Genomic DNA, 24,402 nt, shown 5'->3' on the forward strand with positions numbered 1-24,402 from the left:
ATAGACTAACGAATTCATACTTTAAAAAAATGAATTAGCAAAGGATTTATATAAGAATATCTACTGACATTGTATCTATTTTACCTACAATTGAGAGAGATACATTAGAAATACACGGCATAGTCCTGTACCAAATGTTGTCATTTGTTCCAGAAGATAAGACTTGCATATACAAAATATTTGAGCATTAAAGTGATGGATTTTTAAGTGATAGAGTAAATGGTTTGAAGTATAGGGCTATAAGAATTCAAAGAAGCAGGAGATCAATGAGGAGATATCTTAGGAAGTGAAACTTAAGGTAAATTTGGAAAGAGGGATGAAATATAGGAAGATGAAAGTGAGGTGGCATTCTAAGAAGTATCACCAGCAGTAGCAAATGTCTGGAAATGGGAATGGGTGTGTTTCCTTTACTCTTTACTTCAGGGTAATGGGGAATCACTGGAGGTACACATTTAAAACAAAACAGGATTATAACATGTAATATATATTATAATTTGTAGAAACACTTGTAAATGTGTATAAAGAGGTATATGTACAGATGTTGTTTGAAATAATTTTGAAGTAATTTAAATTTCATAAGTAGGGGAATGCTTAAATGACTGACATTCTCAACATGACATACTAGGAAGCACATTCATGTGCCACATAATGATATTTGGTCAACCGTGGACTGGATGCAAAACAGTGTTCTCTTAAAACTATAATGGAGCTGAAAAATTCCTGTTGGCTGCTGACATCTTGATGATCCTGACCTTGCATAGACTAATGTGTTTGTTTGTGTGTTGCTTTTTAATAAAATAATGTAAAAAATTTTTGGGGGGGGGGTTTTTGTGTTCTTTTGAGACAGAGTTTTGCTCTTGTCGCCCAGACTGGAGTGCAGTGGCATGATCTCAGCTCACTGCAAGCTCCGCCTCCCGGGTTCAAGTGATTCTTGTGCTACAGCCTCCAGAGTGGCTGGATTACAGACACCTGCCACCACAGCCCAGCTAATTTTTGCATTTTTAGTAAAGATGGAGTTTCACCAGGTTGGCCAGGCTGCTCTTGAACTCCTGACCTCAGGTGATCCATCCACGTTGGCCTCCCAAAGTGTTGGGATTATTGGCATGACCCACCCAACCTGACCAAAAATATTTTGTTTGTTTGTTTGTTTGTTTTTAGATGGAGTCTCTTTCGCCCAGGCTGGAGTGCAGTGTTGCGATCTCAGCTCACTGCAAACTCCTCCTCCCAGGTTCAAGTGATTCTCCTGTCTCAGTCTTCCAAGTAGCTGAGATTTCAGGAGTTTGCCACAACACCCAGCTAATTTTTGTATTTTTAGTAGCGATGGGGTTTCACTATATTGGTCAGGCTAGTCTCAAACTCCTGACCTCAGGTGACCTACCCACCTCGGCCTCCCAAAGTGCTGGGATTACAGGCGTGAGCCACCGTGCCCAGCCAAAAAATGTCTTTTAAAACAATTTTTAAAAAGCTTATATACTAAGGACATACAGGAAATATTTTATATAACTTATACATGTTTATGTTTTAAGATAAATGTCATTACAAGCATCGAGTTTTTTAAAAATTTAAAAGTTTATAAAGTAAAAATTTTAGTAAGCTGAGGTTAATATTGAAGAAAGAAAAATATTTAGTGCAGTGTGAATTTGCAGTGTTTAAAGCGTACAGTGTCCATAGTGTGCAGTAATGTCCTGGGTCTTCACATTCAGTCACTCCTCACTGACTCACCCAGAGAAACTTCCAGTGCTGTGAGCTCTGTTCGTGGCAAGTGGCCTATACAGGTGCGCCATTTTAAGTCTTTTATATGGTATTTTTCCTGTACCTTTTCTGTATTTAGGTATCTTTAGATACACAAATACTATTGTTTTACAATTTTTCTACAGTGCTCAGGACATTAACGTTTTATACAGGTTTGTAGTCTAGGAGCAACAGGCAATACCATATAGCCTAGTTGTGTAGTAGGCTATCCCATCTGGGTTTATGTAAGTCCACTCTATGTGGTTTGCACAATGACAAAATCACCTAATGATGCATTTCACCGTTTCTCAGAATGTATTCCTGTTATGAAGCAATGCATGACTGTCGTTGAGGAGAATGAAGGAAATCTTTATGTGCTGTCATAGAAAGACCATCACAGAAAGACTTGACAGTAGATTAATGGAAAGAAGGCATTCCTGTAATATTTGTTAACTTTGAAAATTGGTGTTTAAAAGTAAAAGTGGTTTTTCCGAGAAGATTGATGTGGTGATACTGTATCAAATTAAAAAGAAGTCATTGGAAATGAAGAGGGATATTGGGAGATAGGTGCATGAGTTTAGATGTCCAAGAACAAAGAGGGGGACCTGAATGGTAGAGAAAGAGAATGTAGAGTCATCCAAAAGAATGGTTGCAAAGGACTTCATGACAGATAATTAATAGAAGATGAAGGCGAGAGAAGAGAAAAGAGATTTCCAGGTTGAAGCTTGGGGAATACGCATAGAAGAATGATTTCTACAACTTAAATGGATCCGTGTTAATTAGAAACCTTCTTTAAGAAATTCTTTGTATTTTTGTTTCTCAGGATGGAAGAAACAGTGCGAAATCTACTGCAGAGTCAAGGATCTCCAGAGCAGAAAAAAGAAGAAACTGTTAATATAATGGTCTATCAGGTACACCATGTTTATTATTCTTGGCTGGGTACTGGTCTGCTCGCTTTTCTTGTATTTCTCTAGATTTGTCCTCTCTAACCCAGAGATAAATAATAGGCGTGTTCCAGACCCCAGTGCTAACAGCCACCTAGTCACCTCTGGTTTGAGGAATCATACACGTTTATTCCATTCATTCATTTCATAAACTCCTACTGTGAAACAGAGTATAGATTTGATTCTAGGAAGATGCAAAAAATAAGTTTATGGTGAATGAGAGAGGCTTGTATAAGCATTGCAGTCTCTGTGGCCAGGAGTAAAAGAGAGCTGTGTACCCCATTCTCTGGGAACACAGGAGTGAGAATGCCTCATCCTGGCTGAGGAGGTGAGGAGTAAATACTCGCCGGAAGTGTGGTATTTAAGGTAGGCCTGTGGAATACAGAACTCCGTGAAGGGCATTTCAGGGAGAAGGGACACCTAGGTAAAGGTGCAGTGGTGTGAATCTTCACAGCAGGCTTGTGGAGAATAAGCAGCTCCAGATAATTAAGTAATGACCTGGAAATAAAAAGTTACAGTGAGGCTGAGAGTACAGGGAAGAGCTGGATGGGGTCTGCGGTATGTGCAGTTCTCCTGGGTCTGGCCTTGCACCTCAGGCAACAAGGAGTCTAAAGAGGTTCAAAGAGAGTAGCGGTCAGTGAGATAACAGGTCTTTGTCTTCTTCTGATAGCCCTTATCCCACTGTCCTTTAACACCAGCAAAGCTGCCAGGCCAGGAAGCGGGACTTCTAATCTGAGTATGGTCCAGGTTGCCTACATGGATGAGAAGACTGTGGTATGGTGGAAAAGGGAAATACACTAGAAACAGCACAGACACTGTATATAGATGAATTTAGGACTTCTGCTGAAAATCACTTCAAATCACACATAGAGACCCAGCATCCACTGTACAATTGTGTATGAAAAGCTTTAAAAGGCAAGGACATTGGTGGAAATGTGAGGTCATCACTGGGCAGCCCTAGGTTTTTGCTGGCTAAAAAGCCAGTGGGTTTGAGAAAGCAAGCATAGGAACCCAGCTGATTAGCATAATGTGGTATTAGCTTACCTGAATTTGTGAGTTCAGGGCTCTGTAATACAACTGGTTGTGAAAAGGGATTGGGAGGAATATGTTAATACAAGTAAAAGCATCAAAGTAAGTTAAGAAATCTGGACATGATTAACCTTAAGAGGCTGTATCCTAAATTGTTGATTCTTGAAATCTACACAGGGCTACTTCAAGAAGGCAGTAAGAATTCTTTCCCATGTGCAATGAATAGCATGCAAAGAGTTGACTTAAGCTATCTCAAAAACCTAAAACTTTAACACCAGTGGGAATAGCAATAACCATACTGGCAGAGGTGAAGTAGGCTTGTGTGTCTACATCCATACCTACTGTAAATGTGTGATGGGCTCACACAATAAATCCTAGGAAGCCAATTGATATTATAGCTCAAACTATACCCATGTACCCAAATGGTTCTTTTTTTTTTTCCAGAGTAGTATGTTACGATGTGGGAGATTGTTCCGAATCCTGGTAGGATGAGGATATGGACTTCGGGATGACCGAAGAATCAGACAGCTTCATAAAGTTCATAATCAGTTAGCTTCATAAAAACAATGGAAAAATCACTAAGATCCATTTGTAGGGAAAGGGCTTAGATTCTTCTTGAGTGGGCAGTCTTGACAAAGGGAATGCGTGTTCAGCATTTCCTGATGTGTGGCCACCTAAAGTCAGGAAAAAAAAATTTCAGTCCTCCTAGCTCTGAATTCTTCCTAGATATTATATCTGCTTTGGTACAAAGTTGAGGTGTAAGTAAAAAATGGGACTCAATTCTGCATTGAATGGTTCGATGCAGCCTAAAAGGGTCATATGAATCTGTGAAGTAAATTATTTGTTCCCCATCACACATAATACCTGGCTTCATTAGAACTAAATAATCAGGCGTCACTCTTGGGCTATATCTGATTTCTTCATGGTGGATCTCCTTCATCCAGATTCATATTTTCTTTTGCTTATTCTCTTCTGAGCTCTTAAATAGTTATTAGCCAAATCTGTGGTGTAGACACTTAATATCATCAGCATTCATTTTGTGAAACTGGAAGTTGCTTAGAAAAACAGATATGCTTTAAGAAATGTGTTTTATAACTATTACCTCTCCATTACCCAGTCTATTTGTTTTGGGAAATTAACTCTTCCCTCTAGGGAGAAGACAGTCATTAACTTGAATTAATGCTACACAATAGGGATGTTTCAGTCATTCCTTTAATTGGCCTCAGGCTCCTTATCTATAAAATGGGAGAGGGAGGTGGGTTACATGACCTGTAAAGGTCACTGTACATTTAACAAACATTTCCTGAACTTCTTGTATGCACTAGGGACAGCCTTGTACCCTGGGCATTCAAGAAACGAGAAAAGAGAGAGGGAAGGTGATGCTGGGTGGCACCAAGTCCCAGGGAGAGCCCCTTCATCTCACAAATTCTATTATTCTAAATAAGGTTAATAGCAGCAAAATGGTTTATGCAAGATGTATGCGTGGTGATACTAGTGGAGCACATAGTTAACACCTCCCTGCGGCCAAATTCTGCGTTTCAGGCAAGAGCTGGGAAATTTATTGCTTCATAATATGGGTCGTCATTAGCACACCTGTCTCAGATTTTCCAACTTGCAAGATTTCTCTGAAAGGAGCCAGAGGCCCATGTAAAGCTTAGGCCCCTGGGAAAGCTGGAGTTACTTTCATTTTCCACTGTGGTGGAAGTGTTTGTTCTGAGTCTTTTATCATTGAGCTAATATAATAATAGCAGAGTAATAGCTTTCTGTGTTCCGGGCCCCTGCTAATTGCTTTGCATGCATTAAAGGTAGTCATATTTTGTTCAGGGGGTGTGTTCCCAAAGACCTTTCATAATCTGTTGCTTGTGTAATTTATAGCTTGCATAATTCAACATGGATTCTCTCAAAGGACAATGGGTGTTTTCTGTTCAGCAACTGAGACGGTCCCACTATGTGGTAATCAAAGGTTTACAGTTTACCAGCTTTGCCATTCCTGACCTTTTTTTTAATTGGGGAATTTGCATGATTTCAAGTTTTGTGCATGAATTGACATTAATCACATTTTCATGTGACCACAATTTCAAATTTACCTAGTTCAGAGCCCCATCAAATGTGACTAGACTGTAGCTCATTCAGTCTCTGCAACAGTTTTGTGCAGGAGGTGCTCTCACTATCCCTATCTTACAGATGTGGACATAGGCCCAGAGAGGTGAGTGCTTGCCTGAGGACGTACAACCAAGAAGTATCCTAGAAGGATTTTGAACCCTGCTCCATCTGATTGCACAGCATTAGCTCTTATGCTGAGGACTTCCAGAGAGATGACACGATAGGGCCCAAGTTAAATGATAGGGCTGCTTATTATCTATGCTGAGACCTGAACCTGAGCCTTTCCGCTTTCTATCTGTAGCCCTTTCCATTTATTCCTCTATTCATTTGCTCACTCATTCATTCAAAATGTCAGTTATTCGTTTACTTTCTTATCTACATGTGTTAGTTTCCCATTGCTACTGTAACAAACTTGGTGGTCTAAAACAACACAATTTATTCTCGTATAATTCTGAATGTCAGAAGTCCAAAATAACAGTATTGGTCAGTCTATATTCTTTCTAGAGGCCTCCAGGGAGAATTGCTTATTTGCCTTTTGCAGAATCTAGCATTCCTTAGCTTGTGGCCCATGCCTCTCTCTTTCCAGTCAATCTCTCCAGCCTCTGATTTCATCATCATATCTCGTTTTCCTCTCTAGGGTCCCTCTTATAAGGACCCTGTGATGATATGGAGCCCAGCTGGATAATTCGTAAGAATTTCCTCATCTTGAGGATCTTTAAGTTGATCAAATCTGCAAAAGTCCCTTTTGCCACATAAGGTAGCATATGCTCTCAGATTTCAGGGGCTGGGATGTGGACATGTTTTGAGGATAGGTTTTATTCTGTCACACTAAGTAGTACATGGTAACTTGACAGGCTGGAAATACCCAGAAGATACTGGTCTAAGTACCAGAGATGCAAAGATGCCTGACACAGGTCTTTTCCTGAAATGCTCAGTTTATAGGATGCTGGGGAGTAGGGAAGGAAGGTAGATAATCATATATATATTCAACAAAGTAATAGAAGCCAAAACAGAAGTTTACATACGTTCTGAGGGCACAAAGGAATGTGTCATGAAACCAACTGTTCTCCCTGGAGACTCTGCTTCCTAACTCAGGCTTATTTTTAATAGTCCACTTCTCTTTTAGTCTCTCTTGTCTCTTGAAATGGACATGAGAGTCATGAGCTTCCTCATGAGTTCCATGGGCTGCCTTTCTCAGAGCATCTTGTGTTCCCAGTGTTCTGGGACCATGTCTCATTGTCAGGGCACATATACTTGGTGCTTTACAGTTTGCAAAGCACTTATAGAACATGAATCTCAATGCTTTGTGCTTTACAGTTTGCAAAGCACTTATAAAACATGGATCTCAATGCTTGGTGCTTTACCGTTTGCAAAGCACTTATAGAACATGGATCTCAATGCTTGGTGCTTTACAGTTTGCAAAGCACTTATAGAACATGGATCTTAATGCTTGGTGCTTTGCAGTTTGCAAAGCACTTACACAACGTGGATCTTATTTCTTTCTTCCAACAGCCACTAAAAGAGGTATTTTCAGGCTCATTTTATGACAAAGCTCGTAGAGGTCTCAAATCTTCAGGGACTGAGATGTGGGTATCTTTTTAGGATGAACTCACAAATGCCAAGTGGTAGAACTAGAAATTAATCACATATTTTCTATATGCAATACTTGAAATTAAACTAAGCAGTTATCTGTGGAATATTTTGATGGTGTGGTGGAAAGCAGGCACAGTTTAAAATCTCAGGTCACAAAGTCACTGTCTCAAACTCATTTAGAAATCCAAAGATAAATAAAAATAAACTGAGATACATTAACCAGCTATAAAATGTTCGATTCTCGTTTCCCCTGCGTAAGTGACAAGCATATGAGTCGTAGAAGTATTGTCATATGTGCAGGAAGGTGACATATGTCCCTAGGATAGACTCATTTTATTGGGGAGAATGGAAGACCTGAAAAGATTAACTTTAAGGAGCTCAAGGAAGGGAAAGCACCTCCCGGGTCCCTGCTGCTTTGTCTTTCCAGCTCATTCTCTCTAGGTGTTTTAGAATTTCATATGCGTCATGTTTTGTACTAGTGTCACTCATGCGCTATTTCATTTACTTAAGTAAATTGGGAAACTTATGTTAGAAAAAAATTACAATTAGATATGAAAGGGGGCAATTAAGCATAAAGAAAATAGAGCAACCCGTTGGAGAGGGGCATCATTCCATCACATTCATCTGCCAAAATATTTAAACATGGACAGCCTGAGTAAGATGCATATAGTCACAGAACTAACGAAGGACTACCCCTTTTACAGGGCTCCTATGTCCATAGCTACCTTCTGCGCTTCTTCATTGTAGCCGCCATGCTTCCTCTTGTTCCTGCTTTTCTGTATGGAATATGAATTGAATCACATTAGCTAACTCATTTAGAAAGAAGGTGAATGGACAAGTGGAAACAGTAACTGGGGGGAAAAGGACCCAACTATGGATACAGCTTCTGCCACTACGAGGACTTATGGCCTCAGATGGTCACTTAAAGTCTCTGGGTTCTTTGTTTTTCATATTTTAAAAGAAAGGAATTTAGACTAAATTAGAGATTATAAATCTGAATGTCTTCAGTCATCGATTAGTATAAAGTAGGCCAGATATGAGAAAAATCAAGTACCCTCTAGGGGATTACATTCCATTTTTTTCACTTTTGATAAAGAAATAAATACAGAGCACTTTTTTCATTTGTTTTTTATTAATAGGCAAAAGCCTTGCTTTTGAAAACCATGCCATGGCAACCCACACCTGATTTAATGCTAGAAAAACAGGAGGGACTGGTGGGGACTATGGCAGGCTGGACAGCCTCTGTCTGGCCTGAGAGAAGCAGCCACAGCTCAGTGGCAGCAGATTCATTCAACCCAGAAACGCACCAGTGCAGTAAGATGGCCACATGTTTCCAAAGATGATACGATTTCAAGTTTTATGGGAAATTTCTGAGTCTGTAAGTGATGCCTTTTTTTGTTTGTTTGCTTTTTTTGAGACGAAGTCTTGCTCTGTTGCCAGGCTGTAGTGCGGTGGCACGATCTCGGCTCACTGCAACCTCCGCCTCCTGGGTTCAAGCAATTCCCCTGCCTCAGCCTCCCAAGTAGCTGGGGCTACAGGTGTGCACCACCACGCTTGGCTAATTTTTTATATTTAAGTAGAGACAGGATTTTACCATGTTGGCCATGATGGTCTTGATCTCCTGACCTCGTGATCTGCCCACCTCGGCCTCCCAAAGTGCTGGGATTACATATGTAGAATGATCGAAACGTGTGCTAAACCAAGGGAAACCCTTAGAACAGAATGATAATTTCAAAGGTTTCCTCTTGCTCTTAGAACTCTGGGATTTTGGCACTACTCTTCCCAATGCTATAAGGCCTAGACTACATAAGGTATAGCATAGACCACTTATCTGACCTAATTAATACTATCCAACACTTATTGAGCACCTGCAATGTACCAGTCACTATACTTATCATTCTACATGTATGAACTCACTGAATTTTCATAAAATGCTATGAAATAGTTACTGTAATTTCACCTATTTTACAGAAGAGGAAACTGAGGCACAGAGAAATAGTTGGCCCAAAGTTACACATTGCCAATATTAGGTCACTCGAGATCCTTTGCACCCTTTTAATTAGCTGGGTAGACTGCCATAAAAATGGAATGCTTGGTGAGTCATTGCCCCAGTGGAGAGCAGAGAGAGGTAAGTACAGTGATCAGCAAAATTTTAACGATGTCCAGGTTTTTGGTTCTTTCTACCTCTATCCCACCTTCTTAAAGAGTCCTGAGCTGTTGTGTTTTCCGGGCCCAGGTCTGTTCTTTCCAAAGATGGTCTTTGTTCAGTCATCGATCCCTTAGTCTGCATCTAGAGCAATGTCATATGTTTCCCCAAGTTATTTCCAGTTACAGTGATCTAACTGAACATCATAATTATTTTTTCCTTAAATAATTCTTTAAACATACTCTTAGATGTAATTAAGCATGGGGAAAGAGGCCCTTTTCCAGTTATCCCTAAGTTTATCAATCATGAAATATATATCCAGTTCCTTTTATGGTATGTGGAAAGCACATGACATGGCCTGAGACCTTCCTCACTGAAGCCCAAGACTTGCCTGGCAGAGATATTATTTCACAGATTATAATTATTATCAGAGGTGGCAGGAGATTTTTGACTTTGAACTTTACCTTTGTTGTGCCAGACCCGTATTGACTTCAATAGGGATAGCACCATGTTCGAGAGGCCAAAGAAGACACCCAGAGCCAGTGGAGGAGACACAGGGTTTATTGAGGGAACTTACATACAGTGTGGTCCAGTGGCTGCAGGCTGGACGGGAGAACCACAACTGCTTGCAAAAAGCATGCAGTTTATATAGCATTTTCACTTAGCACCCTCCCCCTAGCAACCTCCACCTGGCAACTGTCATCTAACCCAAAAGAGAGGGCCTCGATCACCTGTCCTGCCTGCGTTCCATAGGATGGGTCATGGGTTCTGATGTTCCTCATTGATAAGGAATGAATCCCTGGATTGTCCACTCCTGGATTCATAAGCTTGGTACTCCAAACACATATTCTTCTTACACCGTAGGGTCATTCTCAGGGTATGCTTAAGTTATTGCTGTCAGGTGTGTCTGCCTTACATCCTCCTTCTTTCCTTATAATGATTTAAGTATACTTTAAGCAAACCCCAAAATTTAAATACACCAGAGAGAAAAGTTAGGGTTGAAAAATTACATTATTAAACTATCAATTACAAAAGATATCTCTTTTTAAAGAAAGCTCCTTTAAATAACCATATCTTTAGTATAAAATGTAAATTTTCCAAATTTCTAACATAATAGATTTTATTTTCATGAACGTATGTACACACAAGGCAAAATTGAAGTGTTTGTGGTTTTCAAAGAACTGGAAAGTTCCTAACTAGTTCATCGAAGCCCTGATTGAGTATCAGAATCACCTGAGGGACTTGCAACAGAATCTGCTCTATGGGCATCTCCTTAAACCTGCTGAGTTCAAATGATGCGGGCTGGTACTCTGCTTGGTTTTGTTGTTTCCAGTTTTGACAGAACATTTTGATTCCCCTTGTCCATAGATCTGTGCTGGGAATCAGTGCGGTACATCAACACCCATTCATTTCACCATAACCTTTTCCCTCATTTTGAAAAGGTTGAAATAGAGTTGAAGTGAAGTTCACAGCCCAAAGTGTTACTCCAGCACATGCTATATTCATCTATGCTGATTTTTTTTTTTCTTTTTTAATGGAGTCTCGCTCTGTCGCCCAGGCTGGAGTGCAGTGGTGCAATCTCCGCTCACTGCAAGCTCCACCTCCCGGGTTCACGCCATTCTCCTGCCTCAGCCTCCCGAGTAGCTGGGACTACAGGCGCCCGCCACCACGCCCGGCTAATTTTTTGTATTTTTTAGTAGAGACGAGGTTTCACCATGTTAGCCAGGATGGTCTCGATCTCCTGACCTCATGATCCTCCCACCTCAGCCTCCCAAAGTGCTGGGATTACAGGCGTGAGCCACCGTGCCTGGCCCATCTATACTGATTTTTATACACACAACACCTGTTTCAGTAAGTACCCTGGAAGTTAATCAGCGAAGAAAAGTGAACTCTTAAGAGAGCTCGATTGTAATTTTCAGAAGTTCTTTAGAAAGTGCTTCCTTACTTTTTCTTTCTTTTTTTTAGCCTTAACAAAATGTGGTAAACAAATGTAAATATGTAGATCGGCAGTGGTTACATTGAGTGAGTGAGTGCACACCAGTTGGGAAAAGAAATCTAAAATTCTGTTTGTTGATAGAGTGGCTAAGTCTCTGCACAGTTATTTATAACATCTTAATACACGATAGGGATATGAAGTATTTTTATTGAGAGCTTTTATTTATGTCTGTGGCCTATAATCTTGAGAAGTCTCAAGGGTTTTTGATTCTGCTTTAAGCAATTGGTCTTTTCTATGAATTGTTATGAACTTCGAAGAGCTGCTAAAGTGGGTGATGGTGGTAAAGGGAGTATTTTTATTGTGTGTTAAGATTTAAAGGGCTGAAACTGTTCCTTGAGGAAGCAGATTTCTTCCTTCCTCTTTTGTTTTAAGTGACATCCACTGTTCGTATAATAAGTTCAGATACAGAAGGCGGAATTTCTCAGAACCAAAGTGTGTGCTTAGATTCAGGTCAGTCAAAAATAATGTCTTTCAAACAAGATGAACCTCCCTTTTCTCTTTGATATTATTCTATAAGATGATTTTTTTTAATTTTACATCCTACGGAAATATTTCCCAGATATTCAGAAGTTTTCAAAACAGTCTCATTTGAGAGCACCTGCTGGCTAGCACACTAACTGAAGAGTATTTGTCCCATACATCCAAAGTCATGTTAAATACTTTGAAAGGAATAGAAGAGTTTTAAATAACATCACTAAGAGTTTAAATAGATACGTACATTCTTCTCTGGAATTTAAAATCCCTGGTTTGATGGGTTCTGACTCTACTTTCTTGTTCTCAATTTCTACCTAAATTCTGTGCTCAGACACAAATACTTTTCCTATTAGACGTTTTGACCCTGAACCGAGTTCTTACCAAGCAAAAGCAGAATATGGTCTCTTTGTTAAAACAAATATAACCTGTGAATAAAATGGTGCCCTGGAAAAGCACCTTCTTTTACTACAGGTGAGCTGGTTATTGCCAATGTACGTACCGGCTGTTTCCCCAGCTCATCTCGGCAGAAAGCCAGCCTTTATTTTGAATACCCAATATGTGTTTCAGGTCAGGAGGTTCTGTGGCTGCCATCCAAAAGATGTTGCCCTCTAGTAAGCGTGCAGCTTGAGCAAATACTTTGGGCACTCCAGATCATTAACCAGGCATATCAGTTATTTCCTGGTCTAGGAAACAAATGAATTTGAACAGAGCAAAATCACGATGATATCAGCCCTTGAACTTTGACCTTACTTTTATTCACTTGAGGCTAAAAAAACTGTCTTTTCTGTTTTTAGAACTCGGCTTATTAATGCTTTGTGAAATGGAGAGAAAATAGGCTGTGAGAGAAATGTAGTTTTGGAATGAGGAAATAGTTAAGAAAGAAGTGGAACGGACCTGCTGGAAAAAAACATACACTTTCATTACTGAGATCTCTGCTATACGGTAACCTTTTAGCTATATTGTCCTTATTGATTCTGTCTGCACAGCGAGCACAGCATGGCAATGAAGAGAAATTGCCGGGTGTGAGGTGAAAGGAAAATGGTCTGGCCAGGGGTCTGCTGTTGGCATTTAAGCCATTGCAAGATTCAGGTGTTAATTGGCCTGACAGGCATATCTGAGGAGGCAGAACCACAACCTTTGTGGCTTAGAAGCTTGTGCCCGGGTCCTCTGGAGCAGTTTCTGAGTCTAGAAAGGTGACCATCTTCCCCTTTACAGCATTCAGTTGTAAGACAAAGGATTGGGCTGTGATTGGGGTTCACAACCCACCTGGGCCTCAACCCAGAACAATTCCATAGAGTCTCCAGCAGCTGAGACTGGGCCTTAGTATGTTTAAACATTTTCCCCAGGTGATGCAAATACCATTGCTATGATTGTGAGTATCAGTCAACCCCATGATCTTGAAGATCTTCTCTGGACAGCTCAACTCCGAGGAGGGGTACAGGGAGAAGATTCTTTTGTTAGACAGAGAGCGTGTCTCACTATGTTGTTCTGGCTGGTCTCGAACTCTTGGGCTCCAGCTGTCCTGCTGCTTCAGCCTCCAAGGTCGCTGAGATTCCATGTGTGAGGCACCATGCTTAGTTCTCGGTAGAATATTCTTAAGGAAGTTTGACTAACAGGTCGTGGGAGAATGTGGATGTTCAATGGAAGTTCAAAGAGTGTTTCTTCTTCCACTAATTATTTGCTGTGAGCTGGGAGGGATTAGATTTAGGCTATCTAATCCTAAATTACTTAAGGCCTGTGCCAGCTGTGGAACTATCCAGAGGTGCCTCCTGCACAGGACTTTGTCAGCTCCTAGGCCCTGAAAGCGTGGAGATAGTAGAGAAGTCTTTTGAAGTTGCCTCTGTCCTTTTGACTCCCATGTCAGTCTGTCAGCCATCCATTCGGACACAGAGGCAAACAATACTATTTCTTCTTTTCTCCACGCAATAGCTAGATTAACATAGGGAAGAAATAATCTGATGAAAGGGAAATTGTAGACCTTTTTTTAAATGAGTATCTCAATAGATGCAGAAAAAGCTTTCAATAATATCCCTCGTGATTAAAACAAAAACCCTGAGTAAACTAGGCATTGAAGGAACACACCTCAACATAATAAGAGCCATCTATGGCAGACCCATAGCCAACATCTCACTGAAAGGGCAAAAACTGGAAGCATCCCTTTGAGAACGCGAACAAGAAACGGATGCCCTCTCTCACTGCTTTTACTCAGCATGGTACTGGAAGTCCTTGCCAGAGCAATTAGGCAAGATAAAGAACTAAAAGGTATCCGAACAGGAAAAGAAGTCATCAAACTATCTCTCTTCACTGATTATATGCTTCTATACCTAGGAAACACTAAGCACTCTGCCAAAAGACTCCTGGAACTGATAAATGACTTCAGTAAAATTTCAGGATACAAAATCAATGTACAAAAATCAGTAGCGTTTCTATACATCAGTAACAGTCAAGCCAAGTAAGAGCCAAATCAAGAATGCAATTCCATTTACAATGGTCGTAAAATACCTAGGAATACACCTAACCAAGGAGGTAGAAGATCTCCACAAGGAGAATTACAAAACACTGCCGAAAGAAATCAGAGATGACACAAACAACTGGAAAGACATCTCATGCTCATGGATCAGAAAAATCAATATTGTTAAAATGGCCATACTGCTCAAAGCAATTCACATATTCAATGCTATTCTTATCAAGCTACCAATATCACTTTTTATACAACTAGAAAAAAGTATTCTAAAATTCATATGGAATCAAAAAAGAGCCCAAATTGCCAAAGCAATCCTAAGCTAGTTCACACTTTGGGAGGCTGAGGTGGAAGGATGCCTTGAGGTCAGGGTTCAAAACCATCTGGTCAACATAACAAGACATCATCTCTACAAAAGAAAAACAAATAAAAGGATTAGCCAGATATGGTGGCATGTACATATAGTCCTAGCTACAGAGGAGGCTGAGGCTGGAGAATCACTTGAGCCCAAGGCTTTGAGGCTGCAGTGAGCCATGATCACACCACTGTACTCCAGCTTGGGCAACAGCAAGAACAAAGCCAGAGGCATCATGTTACCCAACTTAAAATTATACTACAAAGCTACAGAAACCAAAACAGCGTACTGCTGTTACAAAAACAGACACATAGACCAATGGGATAGAATACAGAACCAAGAGATAAAGCCAGACACCCACAGAGAGCCATCTGATCAACAAAGTTGAAAAAAACAAGCAATGAGGAAAGGGCTCCCTGTTCAATAAATGGTCCTGGGAGAGCTGGCGAGCTGCATACAGAAGAATGAAATCGGAGCCCTACCTTTCCCCATATATAAAAATTAACTCAATATGTATTAAATATTTAAATATAAGACTGCAAACTAGAAGGATCCTAGAAGAAAACCTAGGAAACACCCCTCTGGACATTGGTCTTGTGAGAGAATCCATGACGAAGTCTTCAAAAGCAATGGTAACAAAAACAAAAATTGACAAGCGGAACCTAATTAAAGAATTTCTGCACAGCCAAAGAAACTATCAACAGAGTAAACAAACAGCCTCCAGTATGGGAGAAAATATTTGCAAACTACACATCCAACAAAAGTCTAATATCCAAAATCTATAAGGAACTTAAGCAAATGAGCAGACAAAAAACAACCCCATTTGAAAAAAAAAATGGGCAAAAGATGGAAAGAAACAGATACTTCTCGAAAGAAGACATCCATGTAGCCAACAAACATGTGAAAAAAACATGCACTCAACATCCCTAATCATCAGAGAAATGCAAATCAAAACCACAATGAGCTACCATTTTACACCACTCAGAATGGCTGTTACTAAAAAGTCCAAAAACAGTAGATGCTGGCAAGACAGTGGAGAAAAGAGAGTGCTTATACACTGTTGGTGGGAATGTAAATTAGTTCAGCCACGGTGGAAAGCAGTTTGGAGATTTCTCAAAGAACTTAAAGCAGAACTACCATTGACTCAGCAATCCCATTATTGGGTATATACCCAAAAGAAAAGAAATTATTCTACCAAAAAGACACCATGTGCTCATATGTTCATTGCAGCACCATTCACAATAGCAAAGACACGCAGTCAACCTAAGTCCCTATCAATGGTGGTCTGGATAAAGAAAACGTTGTATATATACACCACAGAATACTACCCAGCCATAAAAAAGAAGGAAATCATGTTCCTTGCAGCAACATGGATGCAGTTGGAAGCCATTATCCTACATTATCCTGTAATACAGGAACAGAATACCAAATACCACATGTTGTCACTTATAAGAAGGAGCTAGATAATGGGTAATCATGGACATAGATGTGGCAACAAAAGATACTGGAGACTCCCATAGGGGAAAGGGAGGGAGAGGGGCAAGGGTTGAAAAGCTGTAGCGTACATACTATGCTTGCTACCTAGGTGACAGGATCCGTCATACCCCTAACCTCAGCATCACGCAATATATCCAGGTAATAAATCTGCACATGTATCCCCTGGATCTAAAATAAAAGTTGAAATTATATTTTTTAAAAAGACTGCTATGAACTCCCAGCAGTCCCTCACATCCTAAAGACCACATGTATAAGAGGTGCTGGTTGGAGAATTTGTGAAGAGTAATTTAACTGAGAAAAAGTTTCAGGGAGAGGCAGATCTGGAAACAAATCCTAGCTTTCGCCTTCATTTGGTTTTGTCATTTTGGGCAACCTACTTAGCTGGAATCGCACTTTCCTCTTCTATGTAGTGGGTGTAATGAGGCTAAAGGGAAAGATTTCTGTTTTTCCAGTGATTCCCTAGATATAATTTCATTTAACAATCAGAAATAATGTATGATAGAGTGCATAGCACATTTTAAGTATTCAATAAACAGTAGATATTATCATTATTATACAGCTAATCCCCCATCTACTTATCTGTCCTTTCCCTTCACATAGCCCAATTCTTCCTGCCTCACCTTACTGTACTTCTAGGGCCAGTGCCACAGATGTCTTTTGCAAGCCTAAAGTTTTAGCATTGGGGAAAATCATGAAGCTATAAGAAATGTAGACACCTCAGGAGTGCCAAACCCAGGGTCAGATTCCTAGCCTGGAGAGGCCGTTTTGGTGCTGTCTTCTTCTACTGTACAGTCTGTTGTCTCCATACTCCAGCTACCAGTATTTTTCACTTAGATATGTTTTTCTGAAATCTCCTCCGTAAAGCATCATTCCAAGCAAAAGAAATTAAGATGACAAATACTTCAGAGAGCATCATTCACATATTAGTGTGAACCAGTTAATCTGAGGGTTTGCTGTATCAACCCATCTCAGAAAATGGGAATTTAGGACATCATATTCGAAGGGGAAGGAGATAGGAAGGAGATAGGAAAATAATTTCCCTAAAGTGATTTAGGAGCTTGTAATCCTCTATAGTGATTGAATAAGTCTGGGTGAAACCTTAGACTTATTCAATAGATTAATTCCTAACAGTTCCCTGGGTGAACCTGGGGAAAGAGCTGTTAGGAATTAGCATAAGGATACAGAAGTGAGGAAAAAAAACAAGTAAATGCAAATTACAAATTATAACCCTCATTTTATGGCTTGTCACTTGCCACATGCATGCAAAAAGAGAGAGAAACTGTGGATCCTCTCTGTCCTCCTTTCCCTCATGTTCTCAGGATCCAGACCTGAGGCTGGTATGTCTTAAGTCAACGTTGAAGGCCTGGCCTGCTGTCGCAGGGCTGCTCGCCACATGCCTTCTGTGGGATGCACCTAATGTCAAACCAGGTTCAAAGAGGCTTTGGGAACAAGCCTGTTGAATTGGGGTTTATGATGGCTTATATTTTCACTTAATTTGTTTAAACGAATATCCAAGAATCTCATTCATGATGATTCCATTGTTTTGTAACAAACAGCTCTCAAGTTGCCACTAACAACCTTCTTATTACAAAATGTACAGGTGCTTTTTTCTGTGTTTTATTTGGTAGGTTTTCCACCTCAGCCCCTAATAAATTTTGTTCCACATTACATTAATAAATTAGCACGGGAAACTCATTTCTCCCCATTAAGGCCAAGCCTATCCCTTGGTCTGAATTAATAAGCTTCTGCTATAAGTGATAATCTGAATACAATTCCTTTCCTGCTACAACCTTTTTTATTGTGCTTATAAAAATAATTTGTAAACACACCCTTAAGATATAAAATAGGCTATATTTCTCTTGGGTCACTATATTTAATTATTCTAACCCTACTGTTATTGTATTTTTCTTTTCTGTGCATTTTTATTACCTTTTTTTTTCTTCTGAGCTTTTGAACATCACCACTGGGGAAATGGTAGTGAAAATTGACACAGTCATAATAAATATGTGTTTTACAGTTTACAGGGTACTCTTGCAGCATCATCTCATTTGAACCTCATATTAACCTTTCGAAATAGAAAGGGCAGAAAGTGCAAGTTCACCTCTCTGGTGAAGAACCTGAGTTTGACACAGGCAGTTGACTTTCTCAGGTCATACAGTGAGTGAGGCTGCGAGTGGACTTGATCTTTTAATTCCAAGTCCCATTTCTTGGAAGCATGGCATTAATTACTTTCTACACCAGTGACTCTCAAATTTGACTGTGCCTTGGAATCATCCAGAGAGTTAAAAACAAAACAAAACAAAAACACTAATGTGCTGGTTCCACCCTAAGGATCCTGATTTAATCGGTCTGGGATGTGGCCTGGGCATGAGGATTTTTTAAATTTCCGCAGGCCTGTTCTAATATGCAGCCTGGGTTAAGAATCTTTATGGACTGGGCGCAGTGGCTCACACCTGTAATCCCAGCACTTTGGAAGGCTGAAACGGGTAGATTAGTTGAGTCCAGGAGTTCCAGACCAGCCTGGGCAACATGGTGAAACCCCGTCTCTACAAAAAATACAAAAAATTAGTTGAGTGTGGTGATGCATGCCTGTAGTCCCAGCTACCTGGAAGGCTGAGGTGGGAGGATCACCTGAGCCTGGGAGGTCCAGGCTGGAGTGAGCCATGATGGCCCCACTGTACTCCAGTCTGGGCGACACAGACCCTGAAAAAAAAAAAAAAAAAGAAAAGAAAAAAGGAAAGGAAATCATTGTACTGCAAGGCATTAGGCTTGACTGTATGTTTCTCTTTTCTTGCTCACCGTGCGAAAGCTTCCTGTGGCTGTGGTCTCATTTTCACTAACCCACCACCAGCCTCTACCCTAGAGTGGCCAGCCTATGCATTGTGCATAGGAGACATACAAAGCTTCTGGAGAAGATGGGAGTCAAGTTGGTCTTTGAAAGAGGGTAAAATTCAGGTAAGTGGGAATATCCTTTGGTCTGTGGGTTCTCTGATAAGAGACAGCAGAGGGTCATGGGCACTGTGATGCAAGAAGGCAGAGGACTATGGGTATTCTGGTGAAAGGAAGCAGAGAACGTTGGATAAGTTTAAAGCCTTCAGAGGCCAACAGCCTAGATTCAGATCATCACTGGGCAGCCACTCACAAGCGGCCTGATGTTTAGGGAGTTACTTAACCTCTCAGGGCTCTGAGGAGTTCACTCCCAGCAATGTTTGAAGCATGGGTTGGTAGGAAGCTCGTTGCTGGGGAGGAAGTGGGTATGGGGCAGCGAGGTCAGTGGGTCACTCAGAAAAGTGACTAGGGCATGGGGTGGGCCCTGTTCAGAGACCCTAGACTAGACTGGGTGAGTGAGAACTAGCAGAGGTGTCTGAGGAAGCAGAGTGTGGAGGAAAACTCTGCTGCTGGAAAAGCGTTCGTAGAAATAGAAAATCATTTCATCTGCATTAGTAGGAGGACATTATGGCCTAAATGAAAAAAAGACAGGACTCTAAATTTGCCCTAGTTAGTGGTGCCTGCTAACTGAGCTTGAGGCCTATTTTCCTTTTTAAAAAATTGAACAATTAGCACGTGTTAGAGAGTTACCAAACTGAGACTTTTTTCTTGACATAATGACAGGCCCTGGAAATTCAGTGGAAGCTTGGCAGAGAGGATGTGGGCAGCCAGTCCCCAGGGCTGATTCTCACAGCGAACCCCTCTCAGCCCCACAAGTTCAAATCATTATGCGTAGAGCTGAGTTTCTAGAGTGGCCCGAACCATAATTGCTTCTGACTCTCCCATCAGTGTCTGGCATAATCTTTGACACACAGGACTGCTATGTTTGCTGGGTTGAAAGAGAGATGGAGAACCGGGTAGCATCCTTACAGCTTAGTGGGAGTTATTGCCAGAATGCTTCAGGGTTGTGGTGGGCAGGAGTCTATAAAGTGATCATCCAGGATCTTAGAGATGAGGGCTGCTTCAGAGAGGTTGGATAATCTCATATTTATTCGTGTAGCCAAGACAGGCCGTGTTTACCAACTATTGTCATACTGATGTGCACTGTGTGGCCAGCATCTGTCTGGTTTCTAAGGAAAGAGCTGTGGTGTGACACAGGCGGGTCAGTCACCATGTGGGGTGAACAGGATGGTTAACAGTCTTAGGTGCTCAGGAGGAGGAATAGTAGGCAAGACAGGTAATTTGAAGTCACTGACTCTCAGAGCTAAACGTTACCTCCGGCATCCAACCACCTCATTTTGCCTGTAAGGAAATGATGTCACAGATATCCCAGTAGCTTTACCAAAGTCATACCACCCACGCGTGGCAGACCTGGAACCAGCATCCAGCTCAGTGGACAGTTTTCTACTTCCCTCTCCCTATGATTGTGGCAACAGATGTACTTGGTTGCCTAACACTAAGATGGCTTGGTGAAATCTAGAAGACTATTCAGTTGGAATAATTTGGAGGAGCCTTTCTGGGAGAGCCATTTGTCACGAGAACCACAGCTTGGCCAGTTTGTTATTCTGTAAACGCAGAGATTTTGCATGAAGAAACTGGTTACACAAGTTTTGGATGCACTTTTCTATTACTTTTTCACATACATATTCTGACTTTTCTAATTGCTTTGAGGATCATACTTATTTCCTGCTAATTTATCTAAATTTCCTTTCCTCTCTTACCAAGATGAATCATCTGGCAGGCTTACAGCTGTCTTCGCCAAGTAGCTCTTTGCCTGTCTACTCCCACTGAGGCTGTGAGTGGTTTGTCAGAATGTACATCCCACTATGTGACAAAGAAGCACCTCAAGTGATAGCTTCCTGCCACTTTCAGGGGTTAGGTGTAAAAATATAGTTTTAACGTCAAAAAGTACACCAGGACAGTATTACTAGCAAAAGTGTCTTCAGTACAAATCCTCAAGCAATTCACCCCTACCCTATGCACTGAGTTTTGCCTGACTAGAGACAGCAGGTACTAGAAGAAGTGTAGCCTTCTTGCTTTATCCTTAAGTTCCATTTAGGTGCAAATAGGTGGAGCTTCTCTCTTTTCTGACATGAACCCCCAAGAGAATGAACTATGTAATTTATCTCTGACTTTCAAAAGTCGTGTAGTTAATGCATCTTATTCAAGCTCTTCTTTTAGGTAACCCCAGAATGGAAGAAGGTGGGAGGAATAGAGTACCTTGATTGGGAGTTGGTCTCTGAGTCTCCAGAAATTCCCAGGGCATCTTAGGGCAGAAAACTATTTATGGCTTAAAAGTTGATTTGCTCCTATGTGAGAAGATGCATGTGGCAGAGGGTGTCATTTAAAGGATAAGCGTGCAAAATCTCATTTTCTAAGAGAGAAAATCAATTCAGTGGTGCTTTTATCTTCTGTGCAAATATCCTATTGGTTTTTTGCTTTATGTCTATGGTGCCAAAATACTTGTTTAAAAAATGTTTTCTATTGAAAATACTTAGGAATAGTTAACTAGTTCAGCAATACTCTTACTCCCAGTATCATCAGAGGTAAAGCATCAGCATATTCACCAACATTGAACATTTACTGAATGCCTTCTGTGTTGTGCAGTGTGTGGTGATAGGGATGTCATATAGAAAACGTTATTCCTGCCCCTGAGAATCTTACATTATAACTGTGACCTGGTGAATTGCATACAGTATCTACTTACTGAACTTGGACTGAGAAGTTCCCTTCTCCATAGGAGCTATGTATTATTATTATCATTATTATTTCATTTAAACACTTAAAGAATTCTTTCTTTATAGAAGCAGTTGCTTTTTAATCAGTTCATTTTAATAAGCTTAGAAGATATTTAACTATTTATTTGCCAGCAATTGCCACACACACAAAAATGGTATGATATTGACCACGTTTTCTAAAACAAAAATTTGAGTGCCTTGGTCATCTGGAGAACAGCTAGATAGTTGTTTTTTAATTTTGTTTTCAATTTTTTAATTGAAAAAATAAAATTGTGTATATATTATGATACATAACATGATGTTTTAATACACGCACATTGTGAATGGCCAGATCAAGCTAATTAACATATGCATTACCTCACATACTTATCATTTTTTGTGGTGAGAACACTTAAAATCTACGCCTTTGGCAATTTTCAAGTATACATTGTTGTTAAGTATACTTAACTCTTTTTTTTTTTTGGAGATGGAGTCTCACTCTGTTGCCCAGGCTGGAGTGCAGTGGTGCAATCTTGGCTTAGTGCCACCTACGCCTCCCAAGTTCAAACAATTCTCCTGCTTAGCCTCCCGAGTAGCTGGGATTACAGGTGCGTGCCACCATGCCTGGCTAATTTTTTGTATTTTCAGTAGAGATGGGGTTTCACCATGTTGGCCAAGTAGGTCTTGAACTCCTGACCTCGTGATCCACCCGCCTCAGCCTCCCAAAGCGCTGGGATTACAGGTGTGAGCCACTGCGCCTGGTCTCCTATCTGAATGAAATTCTGTATCCCTTGACCAATATCTCCCCAACCCCTGCTTCTACCCAAACCCTTAGTAATTGCTAGTCTAGTTTCTGATTCTGAGTTCATCTTCTTTAGATTCCACATGTAGTTGAGATCATGTGATATTTGTCTTTCTGTGCCTGGCTTATTTCACTTAACATAATGTCCTCCAGGTTCATCCATTTTGTGACGAAACGGGTAGGAAAATTTTATGTTGGCATAAATTTATTTTGATTAAAATTCTATCGGGGAATCTCAGACACATGGCTGCTGCAGCTGAGTACAATAGACAGCAGTACTCTAGCCACCCACCTACCATTTACAACTCAGTGACTGAGATGTCACTGCCTTCTGGGATGGCCCTTGCTCAGTCCCTGAGCTCAGCTTCCCTGTGGAAGCCCTTTGGCTTCCCTACCCTGTGAATTCCTTTAGAAAACAGGTACAGGGGGATTGAATTTGAATTGCAAATTTCAACCTTAAGTTATGAGGTTTTTTTGTTTTTTTCTTTCCCTGACTCTAAGCATTTAAGTATAACTATTACCCACTGAAATTCCCTATCTACGTGGCATTCTTACCTTCTTTTTTTGGTCATACTCAGACAACTATCCGTGGGCTACAAGGACGTAATTTCTGTTATTAGTCTTCTTAGATGTCCAGCCACCTGAAGCATACCTTTAATGAAAATCTAGGGGGACTTTTCACCCCATTCTCTTCCACAGTAGAGTTTCCCTTTATGTAAAGTGGCTTTAGAATTGAAGCTATGTTTTTAGGGAAATAAATGTTGCTGATAGATGGAGCAGGCAGTAAAAGCATCATCTGCAAATTTATTAGTGTAACTCCATGGATCTGTTCAATATAGAAGATGGTCGGCAATGTTGAGGAGGGTTTTGAGTGAAGAGTAATGTGGAGGAGATGTGGATTGATATGTCAATGGTCGTGGGTTCATATTAGAGCCATAAGGAAAACACTTTGTTCTCTTATCCGTCATACACATTTAATCTTGGGGATTTTACCATGTGCTTAGTTCACTTTGTAAGTCAAATCCAGAGATGAAAAAGAAGAGTTTTATATGTTTTGCCTGACAGTAGTAATGTTAAACTGTGAACAAATTGGGATGTTCTTTTAAAATCCTGTGATTTATCTGACGCTATTTTTCCCTCTTTAAAATTTAGTATGCTTGTGCTGAACAAAAGCTGCTAGCAATCCCTGGGAACGTTGTTATGGTATTTGCTGAAGTGCTATCTAAAGTGACAATATATTCTGCACACCCTCCCCACCACCAGAAAACAAATGAGTAAATAAATCACAGAAGCTGAAGCAACCAGGGCACGCTGCAGCGGCTGTCAGCCAGACGGCTGGCCTCTCTGCATTTCCATTTAGCTCCTGTTATGGTGCGTGTTTATGTTTTGAACTAATTGAGTCATCATTAACTATGGAAGTGGTCGTGGTTTGTTAAACTATTCTGCTGGTAGTCATCTGAGGCCAGACCTGACATGTCTGATATGAACACCAGCTCCGTAGAGGAATGGCCTGGGAGCCTTGGGAGAAACGCTGCCCGCAGCATGGTTCACGGTTGGCTAAAGATCACAGATTCTCGGATGGAATTACTACCATTAGGGATAGATCTGTATGTGCATGGCAAAGTC

At 40.6% G+C, this 24,402-nt stretch overlaps 1 protein-coding gene across 6 annotated transcripts in view; it reads left to right on the forward strand.

The window, feature by feature from the left end:
* The window catches only part of NCKAP5 (NCK associated protein 5), a 977,998-nt gene that overhangs the window by 649,900 nt on the left and 303,696 nt on the right, over window positions 1-24,402 (forward strand). For all 6 annotated transcript variants that reach the window (XM_050750930.1, XM_050750929.1, XM_050750926.1 and 3 more), the window contains one exon: window positions 2,555-2,642. In XM_050750930.1, coding sequence (XP_050606887.1) covers window positions 2,555-2,642 — 88 coding nt within the window. The remainder of the gene's footprint in view (window positions 1-2,554; window positions 2,643-24,402) is intronic.

Source organism: Macaca thibetana, chromosome 12, assembly GCF_024542745.1.
Source record: "Macaca thibetana thibetana isolate TM-01 chromosome 12, ASM2454274v1, whole genome shotgun sequence".
NCBI lineage: Eukaryota > Metazoa > Chordata > Mammalia > Primates > Cercopithecidae > Macaca > Macaca thibetana.